This window comes from Dendrobates tinctorius, unplaced genomic scaffold (assembly GCF_039654945.1).
Source record: "Dendrobates tinctorius isolate UK_male_01 unplaced genomic scaffold, ASM3965494v1 ptg000160l, whole genome shotgun sequence".
In the NCBI taxonomy this organism is placed as follows: domain Eukaryota; kingdom Metazoa; phylum Chordata; class Amphibia; order Anura; family Dendrobatidae; genus Dendrobates; species Dendrobates tinctorius.
The window spans coordinates 19,748,437-19,771,907 of NW_027361827.1; the positions used below are offsets into that span (position 1 = coordinate 19,748,437).

At 44.7% G+C, this 23,471-nt stretch overlaps 1 protein-coding gene across 1 annotated transcript in view; it reads left to right on the forward strand.

Annotated features, from left to right (window-relative positions):
- SUSD1 (sushi domain containing 1) overlaps nucleotides 1-23,471 on the forward strand; it is a 488,868-nt gene that overhangs the window by 40,913 nt on the left and 424,484 nt on the right. Inside the window, exons 2-3 of the mRNA XM_073549625.1 lie at nucleotides 8,248-8,370; nucleotides 17,955-18,107. Coding sequence (XP_073405726.1) covers nucleotides 8,248-8,370; nucleotides 17,955-18,107 — 276 coding nt within the window. The remainder of the gene's footprint in view (nucleotides 1-8,247; nucleotides 8,371-17,954; nucleotides 18,108-23,471) is intronic.

Sequence of the window (23,471 nt, forward strand, 5' to 3'; positions counted from 1 at the left end):
CCCAGCATCTATTATTGCCTGCAGTGCTACTGTCACTTCAACAGCCCTGCAGCCAATAAATGGCGGCACAGTCACTGCTCTCATTGACTGACTGCGGCGGTGTCAACATGGGATCAGCGCTGCAGACAATAATAAACAACTGGAGCAGTGGTAAAGACTCAGCTGGACCCAGAGATGGTGTGTAAAGTTCAATTTGTTTTCTTAAAACAAACTTTTCCTGGGAAAAGAGTTTTCTGAATATGAAAAACCCCTTTAACCCTTTAATGACTGAGCTAATTTTGACCTTAATGACTAAACCAAATTTTACACTTTGAACCACTGTCACTTTATGAGGTTATAGCTCTGGAATGGTTCAACAGATCTCACTGATTCTGAGATTCTTCTTTCCTAACACATTGTACTTCATTGAACAGAAGGCAAAATCTAAGTGTTCAGACCCATATGATTACAGATATGTAAAATTCATCGACATTTTGACATATTGTTGCCTTTTCAAGATATATCTGTGAGGTATGGGGTCGCCAAGTGAAGTAGTGGAGTGTCCACATGCTGAAACTTCGATGAATTTTACATAGCTGTATTCATATGGGTCTAAACACTTAGATTTTGCCTTCTGTTCAATTAAAGTTCCAATTTTTTGAGTACCTAAGTTCGTCATTTCTATTGATTGAATTAATTTTCTTCAGCGCACTGACATATACAGTAAGCACCCCATAGTCTATCTTATCTTACACTAGCTGAAGAGCCCAGTGTTGCCCGGGCATAGAAACTAACTGTGGTTAGTTATAATAAATTATAATGATTATATTGCACATAAAAACATTTCACATCATATAATAAACACTACAGATTTGCAACACAAATTAACTAAATGATTACCTAAACATTGATAGTATTTTATTTTCAAATCATTCAAGAGCCTTTTGATAAACAACATGTTTGGTTTTTCCTTTTGGTGCAAAGATGCACAAGTTTTTCGCAGTTCCAACTCTTGAACAGGCCACTTAAAGTTGACCATGAGAAAAGCATGGAGATTGCAAATCAATCCCTACTGTTTTCTAGGACTGAGCCTTGTTAAAGGCCATTGCAAATGCCAGTCGAAATGGAAATTGGAGGCATTTAAAATCAAAAGGCAAATCTGGTGGCATGAGTGGAATTCTTGCAATGAAAATGTCCTCTCCTTTGGCACATCCTGTTGCTGAGCTGTGTACGTAATCCTATCCTGTGTGATACTGTCTGCTGAGCTGTGTATCTAATTCTATACTGTGTAACACTGTCTGCTGAGCTGTGTATCTAATCCTATCCTGTGTGTTACTGTTTGCTGAGCTGTGTATCTAATCCTATCCTGTGTGATACTGACTGCTGAGCTGTGTATCTAATGCTATCCTGTGGGATACTGTCTCCTGAACTGTGTATCTAATCATCTCCTGTGTGTTATTGTCCGCTGAGCCGTGTATCTAGTCCTATCCTGTGTGATACTGTCTGCTGAGCTGTGTATCTAATCCTATCCTGTGTTACTGACTGCTGAGCTGTGTATCTAATCCTATCCTGTGTGATACTGTCTGCTGAGCCATGTATCTAATCCTATCCTTGTGATACTGGGCTCCCCCTGCAGTCTGTGTCAGAGGGTGGTCTGTGTCGGCACGGTAATAAATTGTGTTATTTCTAGCTTTACAGAAGGACAATAACACCATGGAAATTAAAAGAATAATTGGCCTCAGTTACCACAACTGTCTACAAGGAAAATTGTTGCTCATAGCAACCAATCACTGCTCAGCTTTTATCTTTTAAACAGCTCTGGTGAAATGAAAGATGCTTAGTGATTGGTTGATATGGGACTGTTGCTCATAGCAACCAATCACAGCTCAGCTTTCATCTGCTCATAGCAACCAATCACAGCTCAGCTTCTTTTAAACAGCTCTGGTGAAATGAAAGATGCTTAGTGATTGGGTGGGGCTAAGTGGAGTGGGTGTGGCCGATACACACATACATTCACTTTTATATATATAGATTGTACTTCATGATAGTGGTAAAAATTCTTCGATATGACTTGCATTTATTTGTGGAAAAAGCGGAAACTTGGCGAAAATTTGGAAAATGTTTATGCTCTTAAATTTGGAAAATTATTATGCCCTTAAATCAGAAAAATATATCACACAAAATAGTTAATAGATAATATTTCCCACATGTATACTTTACATCAGCCCAATTTTTGAAACAGAACTTTTTTTTCTTAGGAAGTTATAAGGGTTAATAGTAGACCATCAATTTCTCATTTTTCCAACAAAATTTACAAAACCATTTTTTAAAGGGACCTTTGAGGGGTTTATTTGATAGAAAACCAAAATTGATGCCATTCTAAAAACTGCACCCTTCAAGGTTTTCAAAACCACATTCAAGAAGTTTATTAACCCTTCAGGTGCTTTCCGAGAACTAAAGCAATGTGGAAGTAAAAAATGGATGTTTCATTTTTTTCACAAAAAATTACTTTTGACCCAAACTTTTTTATTTTCACAAAGGTAACAGTAGAAAATGGACCACAAAATGTGTTGTGCAATTTCTCATGAATACACCGAAGCCTCATTTGTTTTGTTTGGGTGCACGACAGAGCTCAGAAGGGAAGGAGCTCCATTTGACTTTTTGAATGTAAAATTTGCTGGAATAATTAGCAGACACCATGTCGCGTTTGGAGAGCCCTGATGTGCTTAAACAGTGGAAATTCCCCCAAGTGACCCCATTTTGGAAATCACACCCCTCAAGGATTGTTTCCATGGATATAGTGAGAATTTTGAACCCACAGCTACGACACAGAATTTCATAACATTAGGTCATCATATTGAATATGTTGTCATTAGTGTTGAGTGCCAGTGCTCGCTACTCCAGTTTGCATCGTGTGCTTGGGTATGCACCGAATAACTGAATATCGCGGGTGCTTTAGTGACATGCTCGAGTCCTTGCCCCTCATGTTTTGCGGCTGTTAGACACCCAAAAATAAACAGAAATAGAAAAAAAGCGATACTTTGTACTACTCCGATGCAAACTCGAGTAGAGAGCGCTTGCTCTCAACACTAGTGGTCATACTAATCCTAACACCAGTCCTAACCCTAACACAACCCTAAACCCAACCCTAACTCTAACCCAGCCCTAACATAATTCTAACCCCAGCCATAACCCCAACTGCAAACACTGGAAAAAATATATATATTGTAAGGGGTCGAAATGCTTAGCTGCTTCTTCAAGTAGACACAAGGAATACTTTGGTTGTGAAACACCTGCTGGTTTATTAAAGTCAGCATAGACCAATGCAGGGTTTAGGAAAACAAAAGCAGAGCCTTTCTGGCTTAAAGGAAAACAAACAAAGTTCATCACAGGCCTTTCTCTGCAGGTTCCATCTGCAGACACCTGGCAATGTTAGCTGCTCCTTCTGGAGCCATGTGGGTTGCTTCCTCTCCCAATACACCACCCAGACTGTTTCACATGTCCAGGTATTTAACTAGGGCCATGTTATGATCACATGATCGTGACATCACTGCAGGTCCTGCTAGTACACATTCCGGTGTCGGCTCTGCAAGAGGGGATATGGTGAGCACCCTCCCACCCATTCTATGGGTGCTCACATAAAACCAGCCCATTATGACTATAACATTAACCCTCTCAGCACGTAGCGTGCTGGAGGCAAAAACAATCTGGTTCTACATCATTGACTGTAGTATACACAGTGACACGTATCTCCCTTCATGCACTGTGTCAGTGACTCTGTCACAATATATATATTTTATAGTTTTTATCTAACTAAGAGGGTTACAAATGGGGGATTTGATTTACTATTTTTTAATTTGATCACTGTGATATGGTCTATCACAGTGATCAAAAGGAAGAGAAAAATTTCCTATTGTTGCCGGGTACCGGCTGGCAGATCTTGACTGGCGAACTGCTCATGCGCCAGATAATTTTTTTCCAGGAAGTTAACGCCGAGCTGGGGGATGGATCAGGAGGGCCCAGGGATGGCGGAAGTACCAGGAAGTCACTGGGGGGATCATTTCTCTCTCCTTTGACATGTGTATCATGTCAGAAGAGAGAGAAATCATTGAAGCAGCAGGCACACTTTTTTTTTCTTTTGTGATCACCGTTATTCACTGGATAACAGCAATCACTGTTTGGACACCAGAAAATCCGGCCCTGATCCAGTTCTCTGGGGTCTCAGCCACGCCTGGTATCTGAGACCCCAGAGATTTTCTGACTCTGGGGGGGCGCTACAGCCTTATTCCCGAACACTGTTTTAAAACGGTGATGAGGAAATAAGTACTCTTAGCAGTTGCCATTTTAATGCGTATCGGCAGTCGTTAGTGGGTTAAAGCTATGGTTATTTGGAAACAAACTTGTCCAGACTTTAGTGGCAGCTGTAGTGTTTTGGAGTGTGTTTCACCATCCATTCCTCTCAGCTGGCAATCATAGTTTCAACAAATGTTTGTTAATTTCTCATCTGCATTTACTGTACTTCCTGGATCAGACCTGATGATCAACTTTTTGTCTGTTGTAATAATATGGAACTATGGTGCTGTTTACATTATAGACATTGCTGCATCAGTATGTATCTTTTTCACAAGCAAGCATTCAGTTTGTCTGTTTGTCACTGCTGTCTGTGGCTCCACCTTTGTTTGCCGATTAACCATTCATCTGCTTTAAGCATTCTTTGGTGCTGTTCACACTGCAACCATTGCTGCAGTTGGAGTAGTTTCATTGTTAAAGGGAGCCTGTCAGACCCCCATGGCCTCCAATCCAGCAGCATTCACCTATGTATGATTAAACTGCCTCCCTAACCAGCCTTGTATGCTATAATTCAGCTAAATAAATGAAAAAGCATTTATATTGTCCCCATTTTCTATGCTAATGAGGGCTTTAACTTGTCGATGTGGCGTTAGTGTCCCCAAATTAGTCTGGCCTCTTTCCATGTTATCATGCCCCTGTGGGTGTGATAACAATTTGTATGAGCCGGTGTCATCGCCAGCTCATGCAAATCTAGCGCATGCGCCACTCAGTTCGGCAGCGTCAAAGCGTCTCTGGACCTAGGTGAATGCTTCCTGGCTTCAGAGACCCACTGCGCATGACCAAAAGTTCAGGAGATGGCTGTGTGCTTCATGCTATCACAGGGGCTTGATAACATGGAAAGAGGGCAGACTAGTCTGGGGCAACTAACTAGTCAAAGCCCTCATTAGCATAGAAAACAGGGACATTATAAATGCTTTTTTAAAGCATATACTTAACTGAGTTATGTTATACAGGGTTCGTTGGGCAGGGAGTTTAATCATACAAAGGAGAGTGCTGCTGGGTTGGACGGCATGAGGGAACTAAAAGGTTCCCTTTAAATTTCACATCTAAATTTTTTGCATCAAAATGTTTTGAGGTTTTCTCCTTCCATAAGACCCCACATAATATTGAAGGGGACTAGACCTGAGTGAGTCAGGGAAAATTTGAATCTGCTGGATGGTGCAGATTTTCCCAGGAGATTCGATTTGCAGAAAAGTTGTTTTCCCTGAATTGAATGCCCTTTATTATGATCTGGCTTCTCACCCGGACCCCAATAAATGTAAGTAGTCCAGTGGCTCTGGCTGATGGGATGATGTGGGATATTAGTGGTAGTAGTCCAGTGGCTCTGGCTGACGGGGTGATGTGGGATATTAGGGGTAGTAGTCCGGTGGTGATGGCTGATGGGATGATGTGGGACATTAGGGGTAGCTGTCTGGTGGCTCTGACGGGATGATGAGGGATATTAGGGGTAGTAGTGGGTCGCCCTCCCAGGGCTGCGGGGTTACTCGGTACCGGGCCGGTCTCAGCGGGTGGTGTGTCACAGCAGCGGTGACCCGGTCCGTGGCCCTGGGCGCCCAAGTAATGGTGGGATAATGCTTATGGTGGAATGTAGTTAATGGAATAGTTTGTGACGCCACCTGTGGTGTTTGGCAAGTGAGATGTTAGGCCGACACTGCAGACAGATCCTCTGGGACAGATGGTGTGGTGCAGCGGTGATGTTATAGCCCTCCACAGGCAGGGCTGTTGTCCCAGGGCAGAATAGGTGAAGTGACACTTAGATGGTGTAGTGTCTGGCGCAGGGGATGCAGCAGTGCCAATCAGGCAGACGCAGGAAGGAATGGAGGACACCAGAGCACGTAGTTCCAAAGCTTCACTCACAGTCTGTAGTGCCCGCTTCCGTGCCTTGTCCTCCGGGTCAGGGACTCAGTCAACCTCCAGGCAAGATGGAATGCTCCCTTCCAACACTCCGCCAACTTATGTGCCTTTTCTGAACGTCTCCTCTTTAGCGTCTTTAAGTGTGAAGATCTCCTAGTACTGACTTACACTGGAGTTCCTCCTATCAGATGTTCCCAAGAACTCTACTTGTGTGGCAGACAGCTGTAGCCTGCTTCGGGGACTCCTTACTCCTGAGTCCCGGCTCTCTATCCGTGTTGCTGTTGTGCCCCCAAGTCTTAGATGGGAGTAGTGCATTTACAGCCCACTACCCCACTGGTGTCTGCTGCAGAACCATTAGTGTCCATACAATCTCGGGGACTGGGCCCCGGCCTTGCGCATAGAACTTCTAGGCAGGGTTCTCTCCTAACCCACGTCCTCTGTGTTCCCTCTTCTCCTACGTTCCGTACTTGTCTTTCTTTTCTATGGAAGCTCAGGCTTCAGTTCAATGTCTTTCTCTTTCTTTCCTTTCCTGTGCCAGCAGACCGGGTCACTCAGGCCTGCTGCAGCACCACTTCCTCTATCCCTCTTCCAGGGATCTCCTTCCCTCACTCCTCTCCGAGTGACTTCCTCCCTCAGACTCTCCCATCTGACTGACCTGTAATCCTAAACCTTCCGACTCTTTTATGTATCATCGACTCCACCCACCTCCCAGCACGTTTAGTGTTCCGGGCAGGGAACCACCAAAGGTGCTCTGCTTCTCTCTAAGCAAGGAGTCGCAATGTGGTTTTGCTGAACTACTCTATTGTGTGGGGTGCAAGTGTTGGAGTGTGGTCAGGCGTTCCCACCTTACCTGGATGGTGGGGCACCACACCTTAGGAGAAGGTGCAGTACCTCTGTGGCGACTGAGCCTCAGGGGCGCCACAGTAGTCTGATGGCTCTGGCTGACAAGATGATCTGGGATATTTGGGATAGTAGACCAATGGCTATGACGGGATGATGTGGGATATTAGTGGTAGTAGTCCGGTGGCTCTGGCTGATGGAATGGTGTGGGATAAAAGAGGTTGTAGTCTGGTGGCTCTGGCTGAAGGGATGATGTGGGATATTAGTGGTAGTAGTCCGGTGGCTCTGGCTGATGGGATGATGTGGGATATTAGGGGTAGTTGTCCGGCGGCTCTGGCTGACGGGATGATGTGGGATATTAGTGGTAGTAGTCCGGTGGCTCTGGCTGATGGGATGATGTGGGATATTAGTAGTAGTAGTCCGGTGGCTCTGACGGGATGATGTGGGATATTAGGGGTAGTAGTCTGATGGCTCTAGCTGACAGGATGATGTGGGATATTAGGAGTAGTAGTCTGCTGGCTCTGGCGGGATGATGTGGGATATTAGGGGTAGTAGTCCGGTGGCTCTGACGGGATGATGTGGGATATTAGTGGTAGTAGTCTGGTGGCTCTAACGGGATGATGTGGGATATTAGGGGTAGTAGTCCGGTGGCACTGGCTGACGGAATGAAGTGAGAGATTAGAGTGAATGTTGTTATGTGGAGTGGGCGGGGCTATACATTCAGCTTTATATATCGATATAATCATTATAATTTGTTATGACTAAACACAGTTAGTTACTATGTTTGGGCAACGCCGGGCTCTTCAGTTAGTGATTTTATAAATATAAAATAACAACGCCAGATAATAATACTCACCCGCCCCCACTGCAGTGCCTGCTCCCCACCATTGCTCTGGTCTCCGTATTTTAGAAGCAGCTGTCAAACCCCCATGAAAGTCAAGATCAGCGCTGCAGCTAATAACTGTGCTCAGTGGTTTAGGGGCTGCAATAACAAATTATGATGCATTTTACACTATGAATATTTCAATTTGTAGCTTGGAACCAAATCTCAATATTTCTCAAGGTCTTTTTAGTAATGTTATGGAATTATAGCACACATACTGTACCTGCAGGACTCATAAATAAATTGTATGGATGATAATTCTAATACTTTATTTTCAGATGGTGTAGGATTTGGTTTCTATGTTTAAACCAGTATCGTTCTACTCTTTTTTCCCCCTTCAGATGTGCTATCAGCGGAGGTTTGTAAAACATGCCATCAAAATGCCACATGTATAGAAAAAGATAACAAATATTCCTGCATGTGCAACTTTGGATTGATTGGAAATGGGAGGACACAATGTCTGGGTAGGTTGCATGAATTTTATTTATGTTTTTCTTTAATATTATTTCATATCTAGGAATTAATCAGATACATAGATGTTGCTGTTGAGGTAAAGAGAATCACAGGAGTCTGGTTGTAGCATGGTACAATCCCACCAGCAAGGTTGTGACCCTCCTAGTCCATGCTCCATTCACTGATCCTCTTTTGTTTAAGTAGTCTGTAGTAATATCATGTGTGTATTGCACCTCAACATAATGATATTATGGCAGCCTACTAATCAGAAGAGGCGCGTGGGATGCAGCAGATAGTCAGGGATTCGCAGTGCTCTCGTCCAAGTGGCAAGAGTACTGGAACCTAGACTCTGTCCTGTGAATCGCGTCGATCTGGGTCATCCTCGATGAGATGCTACAGCAGCTGGATTTTGTAAGGGTGCCAAAGGGATGTTCGACTGATGCCAGATCGGCGTGCTGAATTTGCAGAATGGGCAAAACAAAAATTGGAACAAGACTCTCAGTTTAAGCAGAACATTATGTTCAGTGATGAGGCAAACTTTTTTGGGTGGGCCAAGTATATGGATACAACTAAAGAAAATGGGAATGGTGACAGTTTTCTTGCTTAAGGTGTCTTGAATTGAAATCTGCTGCAATGACCCGGGTACTGCCTTCACCAGACATCAACACAATTTCTATCTGTTCCTCAAGTGTTAACCTCTGCGACATGTCAATGGCTGTAAACAAAGAGAAACTTGTAAATAACTCATGAAAGAATAAAGTTACATTAAATCCAAGCACACCAATGTTTTTCTTGTGAAATTCTCAATTAGTTTGATGTGTTACATGACCTTCTTCCCATTGGAAAAAATAAAGTTGGATCCAAAATGGCCGACTTCAAAATAACCACCATGGTCACCACCCATTTTGAAAAGTTTTCCCCCTCCTATATACTAATGTGCCATAAACAGGAAGTTGATATCACTAACCATTCCTATTTTATTTAGATGTATCCATATACAAAATACTTGCAAAAGTATTCGGCCCCCGGGAACTTTTCAACCTTTTCCCACATATCATGCTTCAAACATAAAGATACCAAATGTAAATTTTTGGTGAAGAACAACAACAAGTGGAACAAAACTGTGAAGTTGAATGAAATTTATTGGTTATTTTAAATTTTTGTGGAAATTCAAAAACTAAAAAGTGGGGCGTGCAATATTGTTCGGCCCATTTACTTTCAGTGCAGCAAACTCACTCCAGAAGTTCATTGTGGATCTCTGAATGATCCAATGTTGTCCTAAATGACTAATGATGATAAATATAATCCACCTGTGTGTAATCAAGTCTCCGTATAAATGCACCTGCTCTGTGATAGTCTCAGGGTTCTGTTTGATGCACAGAGAGCATCATGAAGACCAAGGATCACAACAGGCTGGTCCCTGATACTGTTGTGGAGAAGTTTATAGCCGGATTTGGATACAAAACGGTTTCCAAAACTTTAAACATTCCAAGGAGCACTGTGCAAGCGATCATATTGAAATGGAAGGAGTTTCATACCACTGCAATTCTACAAAGACCCGGCCGTCCCTCTAAACTTTCATCTCAAACAAGGAGAAGACTGATCAGAGATGCAGCCAAGAGGCCCATGAACACTCTGGGTGAACTGCAGAGATCTACAGCTGAGGTGGGACAGTCTGTCCATAGGAAAATAATCAGTCATACACTGCACAAATCTGTCCTTTATGGAAGAATGGCAAGAAGAAAGCCATTTCTCAAAGATATCCATAAAAAGTGTTGTCTAAAGTTTGCAACAAGCCACCTGGGAGACACACCAAACATGTGGAAGAAGGTGCTCTGCTCAGATGAAACCAAAATCGAACTTTTTGGCAACAATGCCAAATGATATGTTTGGCATAAAGGCAACACAGCTCATCACCCTGAACACATCATCCCCACTGTCAAACATGGTGGTGGCAGCATCATGGTTTGGGCCTGCTTTTCTTCAGCAGGGACAGGGAAGATGGTTAAAATTGATGGGAAGATGGATGGAGCCAAATACAGGACCATTCTTGAAGAAAACCTGTTGGAGTCTGCAAAAGACCTGAGACTGGGATGGAGATTTGTCTTCCAACAAGACAATGATCTCAAACATAAAGCAAAATCTACAATGGAATGGTTCACAAATAAACGTATCCAGGTGTTTGAATAGCCAAGTCAAAGTCCAGACCTGAATTCAATCGAGATTCTGTGGAAAGAGCTGAAAACTGCTGTTCACAAACGATCTCCATCAAACCTCACTAAGCTCGAGCTGTTTGCCAAGGAAGAATGGGCAAGAATTTCAGTCTCGATGTACAAAACTGATAGAAACATACCCCAAGCAACTTGCAGCTGTAATCGCAGCAAAAGGTGGCGCAACAAAGTATTAAGTTAAAGGGGCCGAATAATATTGCGCGCCCCACTTTTCAGTTTTTGAATTTCCACAAAAATTTAAAATAACCAATAAATTTCGTTCAACATCACAATTGTGTCCCACTTGTTGTTGATTATTCACCAAAAATTTACATTTGGTATCTTTATGTTTGAAGTATGATATGTGGGAAAAGGTTGAAAAGTTCCAGGCGGCCGAATACTTTCGCAAGGCACTGTACATGGCCCACCCTGTATTACTCTCAATAGTGCCAGAAATGAACCTTAAAAATGTAATAAATAAAGATTTAAATGTGAAGATACTGAACTTGAAAACTATATTTAACGAATATCTCTCACCGATCTGGGCAGTTTTTATTTAATAAATGAATTCATGCTTCAGATTGGTAATTTTATTAAATATAAATCATAGATAGAACTGCTCCCAATACCAAAAAGGAGGGCTGAACTTTCAGATTGTTGGTTCCCACAACTCTTTCAGAGTAGAAGAGCATGATCTCATTCTTTTCACTAATCCAACAGTGCCACGTATTTCACTAAGCGGTCACTGAATGGTACCTTATTACATCAGCTACAGTGCAGTAATAGCTTAGTAACATACCCTTCAGCACTGGGTTAGTGCAATGAATGAGATCTTGTGAGATCTCATTCTTCCACTGAGAGAGCATGGGTAAGGAGGGTCGTGGGAATCCGCTCTTCTTGTTGGTGCTCCCACAACCTGGAAGTTTGGACCTGACTTTGCTAGAAAGTCGGGTCATTTTGGGGGACGTTAGGAGCAATGATGAACGCTTTTGTCACTAATTTGTATTTAACAAAATCACCAGTCTGAGTCTGTCCACTCTTATAATTGATGAAAAGCACAGCCCCAGATTGCTGATAGGTAATCTTTAAAGGTACCTGTATACCTAGATTTCCCCTTAGTAAAGTTATAACACTTATAATATACTCATCTTCACTGCAGGCGCAATGTTCCAAAGGTGAAAGAACAACCTCATTAAATAAGGCAAGATACAAAATTTGTGGTCATGAAACTTAAGAATGGTCAAGGGTTAAACTAAATTGATTTATTTTTAGTGAACTTATGATAATGGTCATATAGGAGATGGAAGGGGTTAATTTGAAAACATAAGAAATTGTTTTTTCTAACATTAAAAGAAAACAACATTTAGTATGTTTATACCATTGAAATATTGGTGATTGGCAAATCACTTCATTTGTTGTCCAGATATAATACATCCACCAATTTTCCATTCAGAAATGGAGAACATGAAGCAGATCCTTTTCCTGACATTGTTCTCCAATGTTATTATAAGGATCCTTTGGTAAAAACTGTACAAAACGTACATAATAATATTGTACAACACCATGATGTATGTTAAAAACTCAATAAAGAATACATTATTTAATATCATATATAAAATAAATTGTAGGTGATCTTTGAAATGTATTATATCCCCTTGTATGGAAGCGCTACGGAAAAAATGGTGCATAGCCTTAGGACTAGTAGTAGCATGTGTTACTATGCAATGACGGGATTGGGCAAGTGATGAATTTATCACTATTTTAAAAAATAGGGCAACAAACTATTTTTTTGTATAGCTCTGCATATTACATCGATTTACAGATATCTAACCTATGTAAAGAAAAGTTTTTGAATCCCTTCGGCATTTTTGTAAAATATTGTATACACACTGCTCAAAAAAATAAAGGGAACACTAAAATACCACATTCTAGATATCACTGAAAGAAATACTCTAGTTGCAAATCTTTATTCATTACATAGTGAAATGCGTTGAGAGCAATAAAACATAAAAATGATCATTGTACATCAAAATTAATATCTTACGTAGGTCTGGATTTGAAATGATACTCAAATCAAAGTGGAAAATCAAATTATAGGCTGATCCAACTTCAATGGAAATGCCTCAAAACAAAGAAATGATGCTCAGTAGTATATGTGGCTTCTACATAAATGTATTAACACCTGGGCATGCTCCTGATGAGGCAGCGGATGTTCTCCTGAGGGATCCCCTCCTAGACCTTGATTACAGCATTGTTCAACTCCTGGACAGTCTGTGGTGCAACGTGGGTGGCGTTGGTGGATGGAATGAGACATGATGTCCCAGACGTGCTTGATTGGATTCAGGTCTTGGGAATGGACACACCAGTCCATAGCATCAATGCCTTCATTATGCAAGAACTGCTGACACACTTTAGGCATATGTGGCCTAACATTGTCATGCATCAGAAGGAGCCCAATGCCCACTGCACCTGCTTATGGTCTCACAATGGGTCTAAGGATCTCATCCCAGTACCTAATGGCAGTCAGGATACCTCTGGCTAGCACATGGAGGGCTGTGAGTCCACACCATTACCGACTCACTGCCAAACACATGCTGGAGGATGTTTCAGGCAGCAGAACGTTCTCCACTGCGTCTCCAGACTCTGTCACATCTGTCACATGTGCTCAGTGTGAACCTGTTCTCATCCATGACAAGCACAGGACGCCAATGTCGAATCTGTCAATCTTGGTGTTCTCTAGCAAATGCCAATGGCACTGCAAGGTTTTGGGCTGTAAGCACAACACCAACTTGTGGACGTCTGGCCCTCATACCACACTCATGGTGTCTGTTTCTGACAGTTTGAGCAGACATATGCATGTTATTGGCCTGCTGGAGGTCATGTTGCATTGCTCTGGTACTGCTCCTCCTGTTCCGAGTTGCAAAAAGGAGGAGGTAGCGGTACTGCTGTTGGGTTGTTGCCCTCCTACAGCCCCCTCCATGTCTCCTGGTGTTTTGGTCTGTATCCTGGTATCTTCTCCATGCTTTGAACACTGCTGACAAACACAGCTACCCTTGCCACAGCTCATATTGATGTGCCATCCTGGATGAGCTGCACTACCTGAGCAACTTCTGTGAGTTGTTCAGTAGACACTGCCTCATACTACTGTACCTCTAGGGGTGAGTGCAGTGACAAAATGCAAAAGTGACCAAAACAACACAGCCAAAAGGATGAGAACAGAGAAATTGTATGTGGTCTCCATCTGCAGAACCACTCCTTTCTAGGGGTTGTCTTAGTTATTACCTTTTATTTCTACCTGTTGTCTGTTATATTTGCACATCAGCAGGAGAAATTGATTCACAATCAATGTGATTGACTTGGAGTAACATTGTGTTGTTTAAGTGTTCCATATAGTTTTTGAGCAGTGTATACACAGCTGCCAATGGTATTCTAGTCACCACTGCGCCACTACTGTGCCCTGAAAGGACGAATTCTGTTATTGTTCAATTACGTGATGGAAGAAGCCCTGGCAATCCTTATAAAAGATACTGCAGATTCAAAAGAACAGTCTCTATGGTCAGACCACGTACAAATAAATACAGTTGTTTAAATAGGAGAAAAATCTGAATAATTTAGGAGGTGACTAAAGAGATAGTCAACAGAAGCTATTACATTTACACACTTTTCCCCTTATTTTTAGTTTTAATTTTAGGTTTTTTTTACTGGTAAAATTATTTTTGCTGGTAGGCTGCAAGTTTAAAGAAAAATGATTTAAAAATAATCTCTAGCAGAAAATTGTATTTTACCTCCTCTGGCTGTACATTATTATCAACAATAATCATTTATTATTATTATCATCATTATTATTATTAATTATTTGTTTATTTCAAAGTGTCTTTAATTTCAGTGTATATATACTTGCTTTATACTTAGCTATACATTGAAAAATTATTGTAATGTGCTATAAACCATATTTTGTAACTACATATGGCTAAGAGACAGACAGGAACAATGTAAGTGAGGTCCCTACCTGCAAGGGCTTACAGTTTCAGTAAGCCCTGAATGGTCCCTAGGACAGGGGCCCTAATTATCCCTGCTTACAAAGGTACTGTCACTATCCATGCTGGATTGTGACAGATTTAGTACAAGTAACCTTTTTTTTCCTTTAAGCTTTTGGCTTAAAGTTAGTTTTGCCCCCGGTGGCCATTAGGGTCATTACACTGTGGTGTCCTTAGTTCTAGTTTGGCCCCCAGTGGTGGCTAGCGTTATTACACGTGAATCACTAGCAGGTGTGATTGCTCTGGCTCTTGCCTATAAAGGAGTGTCAGGTGGTTGCAATCACTGTTGGTAATATTGGTCATTTCCAACCATCCTTGGTGAAGGAAGGAGCTAGAGAAGAGTTCCTTGCAGCTCAGTGAGAGTCTTGGTGTGGAAGGAGCTACAGAGAGGAGTTCCTTGCAGCTCTGACAAAGCTTTGGTGAATTAGCAACTATTCAGGAGGAAAGCTGTATTCGGGTGCTGGACTCTGTTGCTGGGAGCAATAGCAACAGAGCAAAGCTAAGTGGTGTTTTCCCTGTTTGTATAGTTTTCCGTGTGTGTATTAGTGCAGCGGTGGGATTAGTCTCTGCACCATCCAGCTCACTAGTAAGGGATAGGTGCAGGGTGACCTAGGGACTAAGGTATCCAGCTCGGCGACAGGTGAGGAGCCTGTATAGGGAACATGAGGAGTGCAGGGACACTGGCTCAGGGGAGTGCAGGAGGTCTCCACGTCCCCGTTCCCTAGTGCAGGGCCCACCGTTGTAACAGTTTCCTCCGGTGTTCCCCTTTACTCTGTAAATTCTCCCTACTGGAGGCGGTGTATCCAGGTACACGTGTAATTATTAAAATTCGTCCTGCTGGAGGCGGTGTATCTGGCTGCACGTGGCATTATCACCAACCCTACATTTTTTTTGCTGGTGAGCCATGGGCCAAATTCAGACCTGTGAGCAGTTGCTGGAGGGCCTCACTGAGGTGAGTGAAGAGCTAAATATTGGGTTGAAACAGTTCCAGCAGCAGTTATCAGGGTCTGGGGCCTCCCCTCTGGCTAAGCTAGAAACCCAATTTGCGACGTTGGCCAATATGCCTCCTGCAGTTCCTGCTCAGGACTTGCTCATACGTGCGGACACGCCCAGGCAGGTGGGAGGAGTTGGTGTCCCCATGGTGCTGCCTGGTGTTCCCCGAGGTGAAGGGGTATGTCCCTGTAGTGAGCAGACTGATGATCTGATCCGCGGGGCTCACGCCAAAACTTCTGTTGCAGCTCAGAAGCTGCACCCCCTGGTCGTGTGGAGGAAGACGACCTGGGAGTGTATATTTCCTCCTCTGCGGCTTTGGCGATGATGCCCCCTGGAGTCCCTGCTGGGGAGCAGGACTTGCTTTTACACGCGGACATACACAGGCAGGTGGGAGGAGTTGGTGTCCCCATGGTGTTGCCTGATCTCCTCCAAGGTGAAGGGGTATGTCCCAGTAGTGAGCAGACTAATGGTTTAGTCCGTGGGGCTCTCGACGAAATTTCTGTACTGTCAGAGAAGCCTTGTCCACCTGGTCATGTGGAGGAAGACAACCTGGGAGTGTATATTTCCGAGAGGCGCAGGCCTCGCAGTAGGAGGGGTCGGAGGGTGGTGTTTCCCTCTGTGAATCACGGGGGTGTGAGTGTGGTGACCCCTTCCTCTCAAGTGAGGTCAGCAGAGGTGCTGCTGGAGAGTAGGGTCAAGTCTCAACCCTCGCCATAAGCCAGCCCTGAGAGGCGCAGGCCTCGTAGTAGGAGGGGTCAGAGGGTGGTGTTTCCCTCTGAATTGAGGGGTGTGAGTGTGGTGTGGACACAGGGGGATGCCTTTGTTGTCAGTTCCAGAAAGAGTTCACCGCCTTGTGATAAACGTTCAGGTCCGGACCTGTGTGTGAACGAGCATGTATGGGTGGCCACCAAAAGCATCCAGTGGAAGTGTGTTGCGGGGGTCTGGAATTCTCAGGTGATTGGGCCGTATCTGGTGTCAGCCATCCTCTGCCCATAGACTTACCAGCTGGAGTTACCCCCAAACATGCACATACACAACTCGTTCCCCAGGTCGGCACTTTGGAGATGTGTGGTGCCTCCAGAAGATACATTGCCAATACCAGCGGTGCTCGTTTGTCATAAACCTGAAGCGCAGGTAGTTGCTGGGGTGAACTCTGGACCTGGGCGTCCCCACTGTAGGTGGTTCCCTGATGAGGAGCGGTCTTGAGGGTCCTGAGGCCCCTCATTGAGGGAGGGTACTGTCACGATCCATGCTGGATTGTGACAGATTTCGTACAAGTAACCTTTTTTTTTCCTTTAAGCTTTTGGCTTAAAGTTAGTTTTGCCCCCGGTGGCCATTAGGGTCATTACACTGTGGTGTCTTTAGTTCTAGTTTGGCCCCCGGTGGTGGCTAGCGTTATTATACGTGAATCACTAGCAGGTGTGATTGCTCTGGCTCTTGCCTATAAAGGAGTGTCAGGTGGTTGCAATCACTGTTGGCAATATTGGTCATTTCCAACCATCCTTGGTGAAGGAAGGAGCTAGAAAAAAGTTTCTTGCAGCTCAGTCAGAGTCTTGGTGTGGAAGGAGCTACAGAGAGGAGTTCCTTACAGCTCTGACAAAGCTTTGATGAAGTAGCAGCTATTCAAGAAGAAAGATGTATTCGGGTGCCAGACTGTTGCTGGGAGCAATAGCAACAGAGCAAAGCTAAGTGGTGTTTTCCCTGTTTGTATATTTTTCCGTGTGTGTATTAGTGCAGCGGTGGGATTAGTCTCTGCACCATCCAGCTCACTAGTAAGGGATAGGTGCAGGGTGACCTAGGGACTAAGGTATCCAGCTCGGCGACAGATGAGGAGCCTGTATAGGGAACGTGGGGAGTGCAGGAGGAGGTCTCCACGTCCCCATTCCCTAGTGCAGGGCCCACCGTTGTAACGGTTTCCCCCGGTGTTCCACTTTACTCTGTAAATTCTCCCTGCTGGAGGCGGTGTATACAGGTACACGTGTAATTATTGAAATTCGTCCTGCTGGAGGCGGTGTATCCGGCTGCACGTGACAGGTACCTCTAAAGGTGAGGAGGTTTGGGCCACCAGCCTTACTGTGCTCCTGTTATTCCCTAAGCTGTCCCCTCCACCAGGAGGCCTGGGATTGAAATGCTAGTGTATTAACATGTAAGACATTAAAATCACTGAAGCTAATAGCCTCAGTGAAAAGTATCTTCCCTCCAGCACTTTGTCAGTGACTTTGTCACAAGATGTATATACATACACATACATAAACAAATAGCACAGAATGTACCTAATTAGCGACTGCTAATATTTCATAAATCCAGCTTGCATCTTTCTGCCACATGTAATATTTGCTTTTAACATTTTTACAGATAAAGATGAATGCCAAGGAACACATAAGATATGTGGAGAACACACAATGTGCCATAACACACATGGAAGTTACTACTGCATATGTCTAAAAGGGTACCGACCATCCAATAACCATGAAAACTTCATACCTAATGATGGCACTTTTTGTACAGGTGAGTAGCAGAACCTTTAAACTGGACTGTTTACATTGTATAGTAAATGCAGTGATTCCAGTTATCTTCTGTTATTACAAAACTGTGACAATCTGTTATAATTGTGAAATTTCTCCTTTTACTGTATATATGGTATAGCAAATAATTAACATACATATGATACTTGAATGTTTGTGAACGCTATAGAATTTTCCATATACTTGCATAATATTGACCTAAAACTACATCAGATTTTCACAAAAGTCCTAAAGAGAACCAAATCAAACAAATGTGTCAAAATTATTAAACGTTGTCATTTTTTTCATGAGGAAAATGATACGATATCATAAATATCAGTGGCAAAAGTATGTGAACCTTTAGGATTAGCAGATAATTTAAAGGTGAAATTAAATTCTGGTGTTTTCAGTTTATGGGACAACAATCATGTGAGTTGGTCACCTATTTTATTTAAAGAACAGGAATCTATCAAAGTCTTATCTTTACAATGTATGTTTGTGGAAGTATACCATGGCACCAACAAATGAGATTTCTGAGGACCTCCGTAGGGGAGTTGTTGGTGTTCATCAGGCTAGAAAAAGGTTACAGAACCATCTTTAAACAGTTTTGACTCCACCAGTTTACAATCAGACAGATTATACTCTAATGGAGGACACTATACCACTATTGCCTTCTCCAGGAGTGGTTGAGTAACAAAAATCTCTCAAAGAGCAAGGTGTATAATAGTCTGCAAGGACATAAAGGTAACTTCTAAGCAACTAAAAACTTCTCTCACATTGGAGGCCCACCATCAGGAGGACACTGAACAATAACTGTGTTCAAGTAATGGTTTGCTAAAGATTTGCAGTTTGCTAAAGATCACCTGGACTAGCCAGAACAAAATTAGAACAATGTTTTTGGGATGGTTGACAAACTGGAAAATTCTGAAGGGTTCACAAAATTGCAATCACCTCTGTATGACTCTAGAGAAGATGTACTTGCTGCTTTAAATTTGAAAATTGGTCAATTCTTGTAGCCAAACACTTTCTGTAATGTCATATATGCATTTCACATGATAGATGAATGGTGCACCTTAGTATCTTTATACAGTTTTAGACTTTCTAGGTAGTTTTGTTACTATTTAAAAAAAGAATTGTCTCTAGAAAAGACAGCCAGATTTATTTATGATGTGCATAATTATTTTGCAAAAATATTTATGTAAAGGATGCCAGCCAAGAGATGATAGTACATAAATAAGAGAAATGTATGTAACTTTTCTGGAAATATATGCCAACTGTACCTATAATGATACTGTAAGATATGACACAAGGGTCCCTGATTATTACATTGCAGAATTTTCTATTCACATACTTATAAGCTGATTCGTCTGGCTGCGGCCAGGACTAATTATAATTCCCTCACTGCAGCAGCCTAATCGCCCGTGCACAACAAGCAGCCCGTCCGGCGACCAATTATCCTAGGTGTAGTTCCCTGACTGACCTGAGGGTAAGGGGGGCACCGGAGAGCTGCAAGTTCCAAAGTGGAACTGAAAAGAGGGATATACATAAATCCCGGCAGCTTGTAACATATTGTGGCAGTGGTGGGATAGCCAAAAAAAAAAACCCCTGTGATAAATTGTTAGGGCAAGACTAGCTTGCTGTTTTATCACATGGTGCCAGCGGTGGGATAACTAAGATAAGCCCCCCTGCACCTGTGATAGCCGTGTGCGGCCACATCCCCTGGTCCGTGACATAATGGTGGTACCAGGCGGCATCGTGACATATTGGTGGCAGCGCAGTGGGATTATAGAGCATTAGTGATCTGGTTTGAGCAATCATTCCTCTCACTAAAAACCTGCACGGTTCCCACGGGGATCCTGCATCAAAAGTTTTGGAGACCGAAGCTCAGTGTTTATTAGTTTTGAGACAATTGTATGTACTTGCGATTACCCCCTCCCTTCTCTTTGTTTTTCTATCCTATCTTTTATTTGGCAACCATGGCTACGCAGGGAGAGTCTTATTATAAGCAGCTTAAGAAGGATGCCCTTAGGGCCCTGTGCAGGGCAAACCAGATTGACGACACCGACAAGACCAAAGCCCAGTTGGTCGCAGCTCTAGTCCAATGGGATGAGAGCCAGTGCCGATAGTGCCGCTGCAGAGGTCCAGCTGGTGCTGGCTGGCCTGACTGGCAGCCTGGAAGTCGTGGACCGCTATCTTCAAATGGCCCTGCAAAAGATCTCCGCCGACGATACGGACAGGCGCCTACAGCTAACCCTGGAAGCTCAAGAGAGAGCTGAGCACCAAGCAGAGGCCCAGAGAGCCGAGCGAGAAGCCCAGAGAGCCGAGTGAGAAGCCCAGCGAGCAGAATGAGAGGCTGAGAGAGCCCATGAACCGGAGTTGCTCCAACAAGGGGTGATGCCCTCCCCAGCCCAGAGCCGTGAGCCCAGCAGCGCCCAGAGTCCTAATGCCAGAGCATTTTCCCGTGAGAGAAAAGGATGGAGACTTGGACACTTTTCTGTGGGCTTTCGAGAAAGCCTACAGACAGTACCAGCTGCCTAGGGAACAATGGGCAAGGTACTTGACCCCAGGGCTAAAAGGCAAAGCTCTGGAGGCGTTTGCTTCTCTCTCATCAGAAGAAGATGACAACTATGACACCATCAAGCAGGCCCTGATCGCCAAATACTGGCTGACCCCTGAGGTATACCAAAAGAAGTTCCGGAACCTCCAACGTGGCCCACATGACAGCTATACCGATGTGGTGCAAGGACTCAGGACCCACTTTGACCAGTGGATCCATGGACTGTCAGTGGACACCCTTGACCTGCTGAAAGACCTGATGATAAAAAAACAGTTCTTACATCTGTGCCCAGCTGAGGTCCGACAGTTCATCCTGGACCGAGAACCAGCGAACAAAGCAGCGCAGATCGCGACAACTATGAGGCTAACCGGAAACTGGAGACTCGGAAGCCAGTCACCGCCAGCTGGAGAGGGGGTAAGCCTGCAACCAACCCCAGGGCCCCTGCCAGTCGTTCTTCCGGAGGCCCTGTCCCTGTTGCCACCACCAGGCCTACTTCTGACACTCACAAGTGTTTTATCTGCAATCGGACTGGTCATATCAGCGCCACCTGTCCGGAGAGGCAGAAGAACTCCCCAGCCAAGGCCTCTGGGCCCAACGCCTCTGTTCTTTTGGTGGGTGGTGTGGTTGAGAGGATTGATGACAACGTGCAGCACGTCCATGTGGGGACCAGTCTCACTAGAGGCCTCAAGGACACCGGCGCTGAAGGAACCCTCATCCGACCCGGACTGGCGACCCGTGAAGAGATGACTGAGGGGAAAACCCTGACTGTCACCGGGATTGGGGGCACCCGCTGTCCCTTGCCAATGGCCCGGGTTTTTGTTGATTGGGGTGCTGGGAGCGGGGTGAGGGAAGTGGGGGTGTCCGAAAACCTGCCTACTGATGTTTTATTGGGGACTGATTTGGGGAGGATGGTTGCATACTACGTCCCTGACACCCCTTCCCAATCTGATAATAAGGGTAACATTAACCATGATGATGATGATGGGAAACTGAATGTGTTACTTGTCAATGCCTTGATGAGTAATGATGCAACTAATAACCATTCTTTCCCTAGGAATGATGCTGATGATGATGTAAATGTGCCAACTGAAGTTGATAACCATTTTTCTGAGAAGGTTGATGTGCCCACAGGTACAGGACTGCTCAGCCCTGTCGGTCTGTGGAGTGAGACTGCTGAGGAACCCCTAACAGGAGCAAGCGTCGGTGCTACAGGAAATGGGGAGGTGCATGGGAACCCTGAGGAAGGTGATGCCATGCAAGTGACCAGTGCCACTGAGGAAGGTAACTGGCCCATGAGTAGCACTGCTCCTGAAGTGTTGGGGTTGGATGGGAAGGTAGAACCCATGGCAGTGCCAGCTGATGGGTCTGTAGAAATCCCCAGGGAGACATCATACGTAGCTGCTGTCACACGCAGTCAGAGTGCCTGGATCGCAGGCAGCGCCGTGCCTTCTGGACCCTCCTCCACTACAGGAGAGACTGAACCAGAGGTGAACCCAGAGCAGGTTCCAGAGGGTCCCAGTGAGGAAGGGACCTTGACGTCACTTCTGGCTGCCTCCAGCCAGGAGTTCCAGGCTGCTCTGCACTCAGCTGCGAGCCTGGAGAAATTGCGAGACCTCGCCAAGACTCCCACCTCTGTGCCTGATAAGTAGAGGGTATTCTGAGAACGAGGAAGGTTGTACCAGAAGATACAGTAGTACCCGGAGAATCCCAAAAGGAGTGGTTGAGGGAAAGACAGCTGGTAGTCCCCTATCAATTTAGGGCTGAGTTGTTACGGATTGCCCATGAGATTCCACTCGCTGGACACTTGGGGATCAGCAAAACTAAGGCCCGGCTGTCTCAACACTTCTATTGGCCCAAGATGGGACAGACAAGACCCAATACTGCCACTCCTGTGCCACCTGTCAAAGAGTGGGGAAGGTGGGGCCTGCTCTTAAGGCTCCCCTGATCCCTTTGTCGGTGATAGAGGATCCTTTCCAGAGAATCGCGGTGGACATTTAGGCCCGCTGGCCATCCCCAGCAGCTCTGGAAAGTGATACATTTTCACCGTGGTAGACTATGCTACCTGGTACCCAGAGGCAGAAGCTCTGTTCTCAACCAGTGCGGATAAGGTGGCGGATGCACTGGTGACCATCTTTTCAAGGGTAGGATTTCCCAGGGAGATGCTTACCGATCAAGGGACCCAATTCATGTCTCGCCTAATGGAGGCTCTCTGTGAGAAAATGCAGGTGAGGCACCTGGTATCGAGTGCGTATCACCCACAGACCAATGGTTTGTGTGAATGCTTCAACGGTACCCTCAAACAGATGCTCCGCATGCTGGTTGAGACCCAAGAGCGCGACTGGGAGCGGTACCTCCCACACCTGCTATTCGCTTACAGAGAAGTTCCGCAGGCCTCAACGGGGTTCTGCTCCTTCGACCCCCTTTATGGCAGGTGAGTCCGGGGACCCCTTGGGTTGATAAGAGAATCCTGGGAAGATGAGCCAAACCCCACTGAAGTGTCCATCATGGATCATGTCATGCGCTTCCGTGACAAGATGCAGACCTTGACGCAGTTGGTGCTTGACAACATGGTGCAGGCTTAGGCTGACCAGAAGCACCGGTACGACCAGAATGCCAGGGAGCGGACCTACAGGTGGGTCAAAAGATGTGGGTGCTGGCCCCCATACCAACAGATAAGCTTCAGGCAGCCTTGGAAGACCCATACGTTGTCCACCAACAGCTCAACCCGGTCACCTGCGTGGTCACGCTTGACCATGCTCGGGGTAGGCGCAAGGCCTTTTATGTCAACATGCTGAAGGCTCATCACAAATG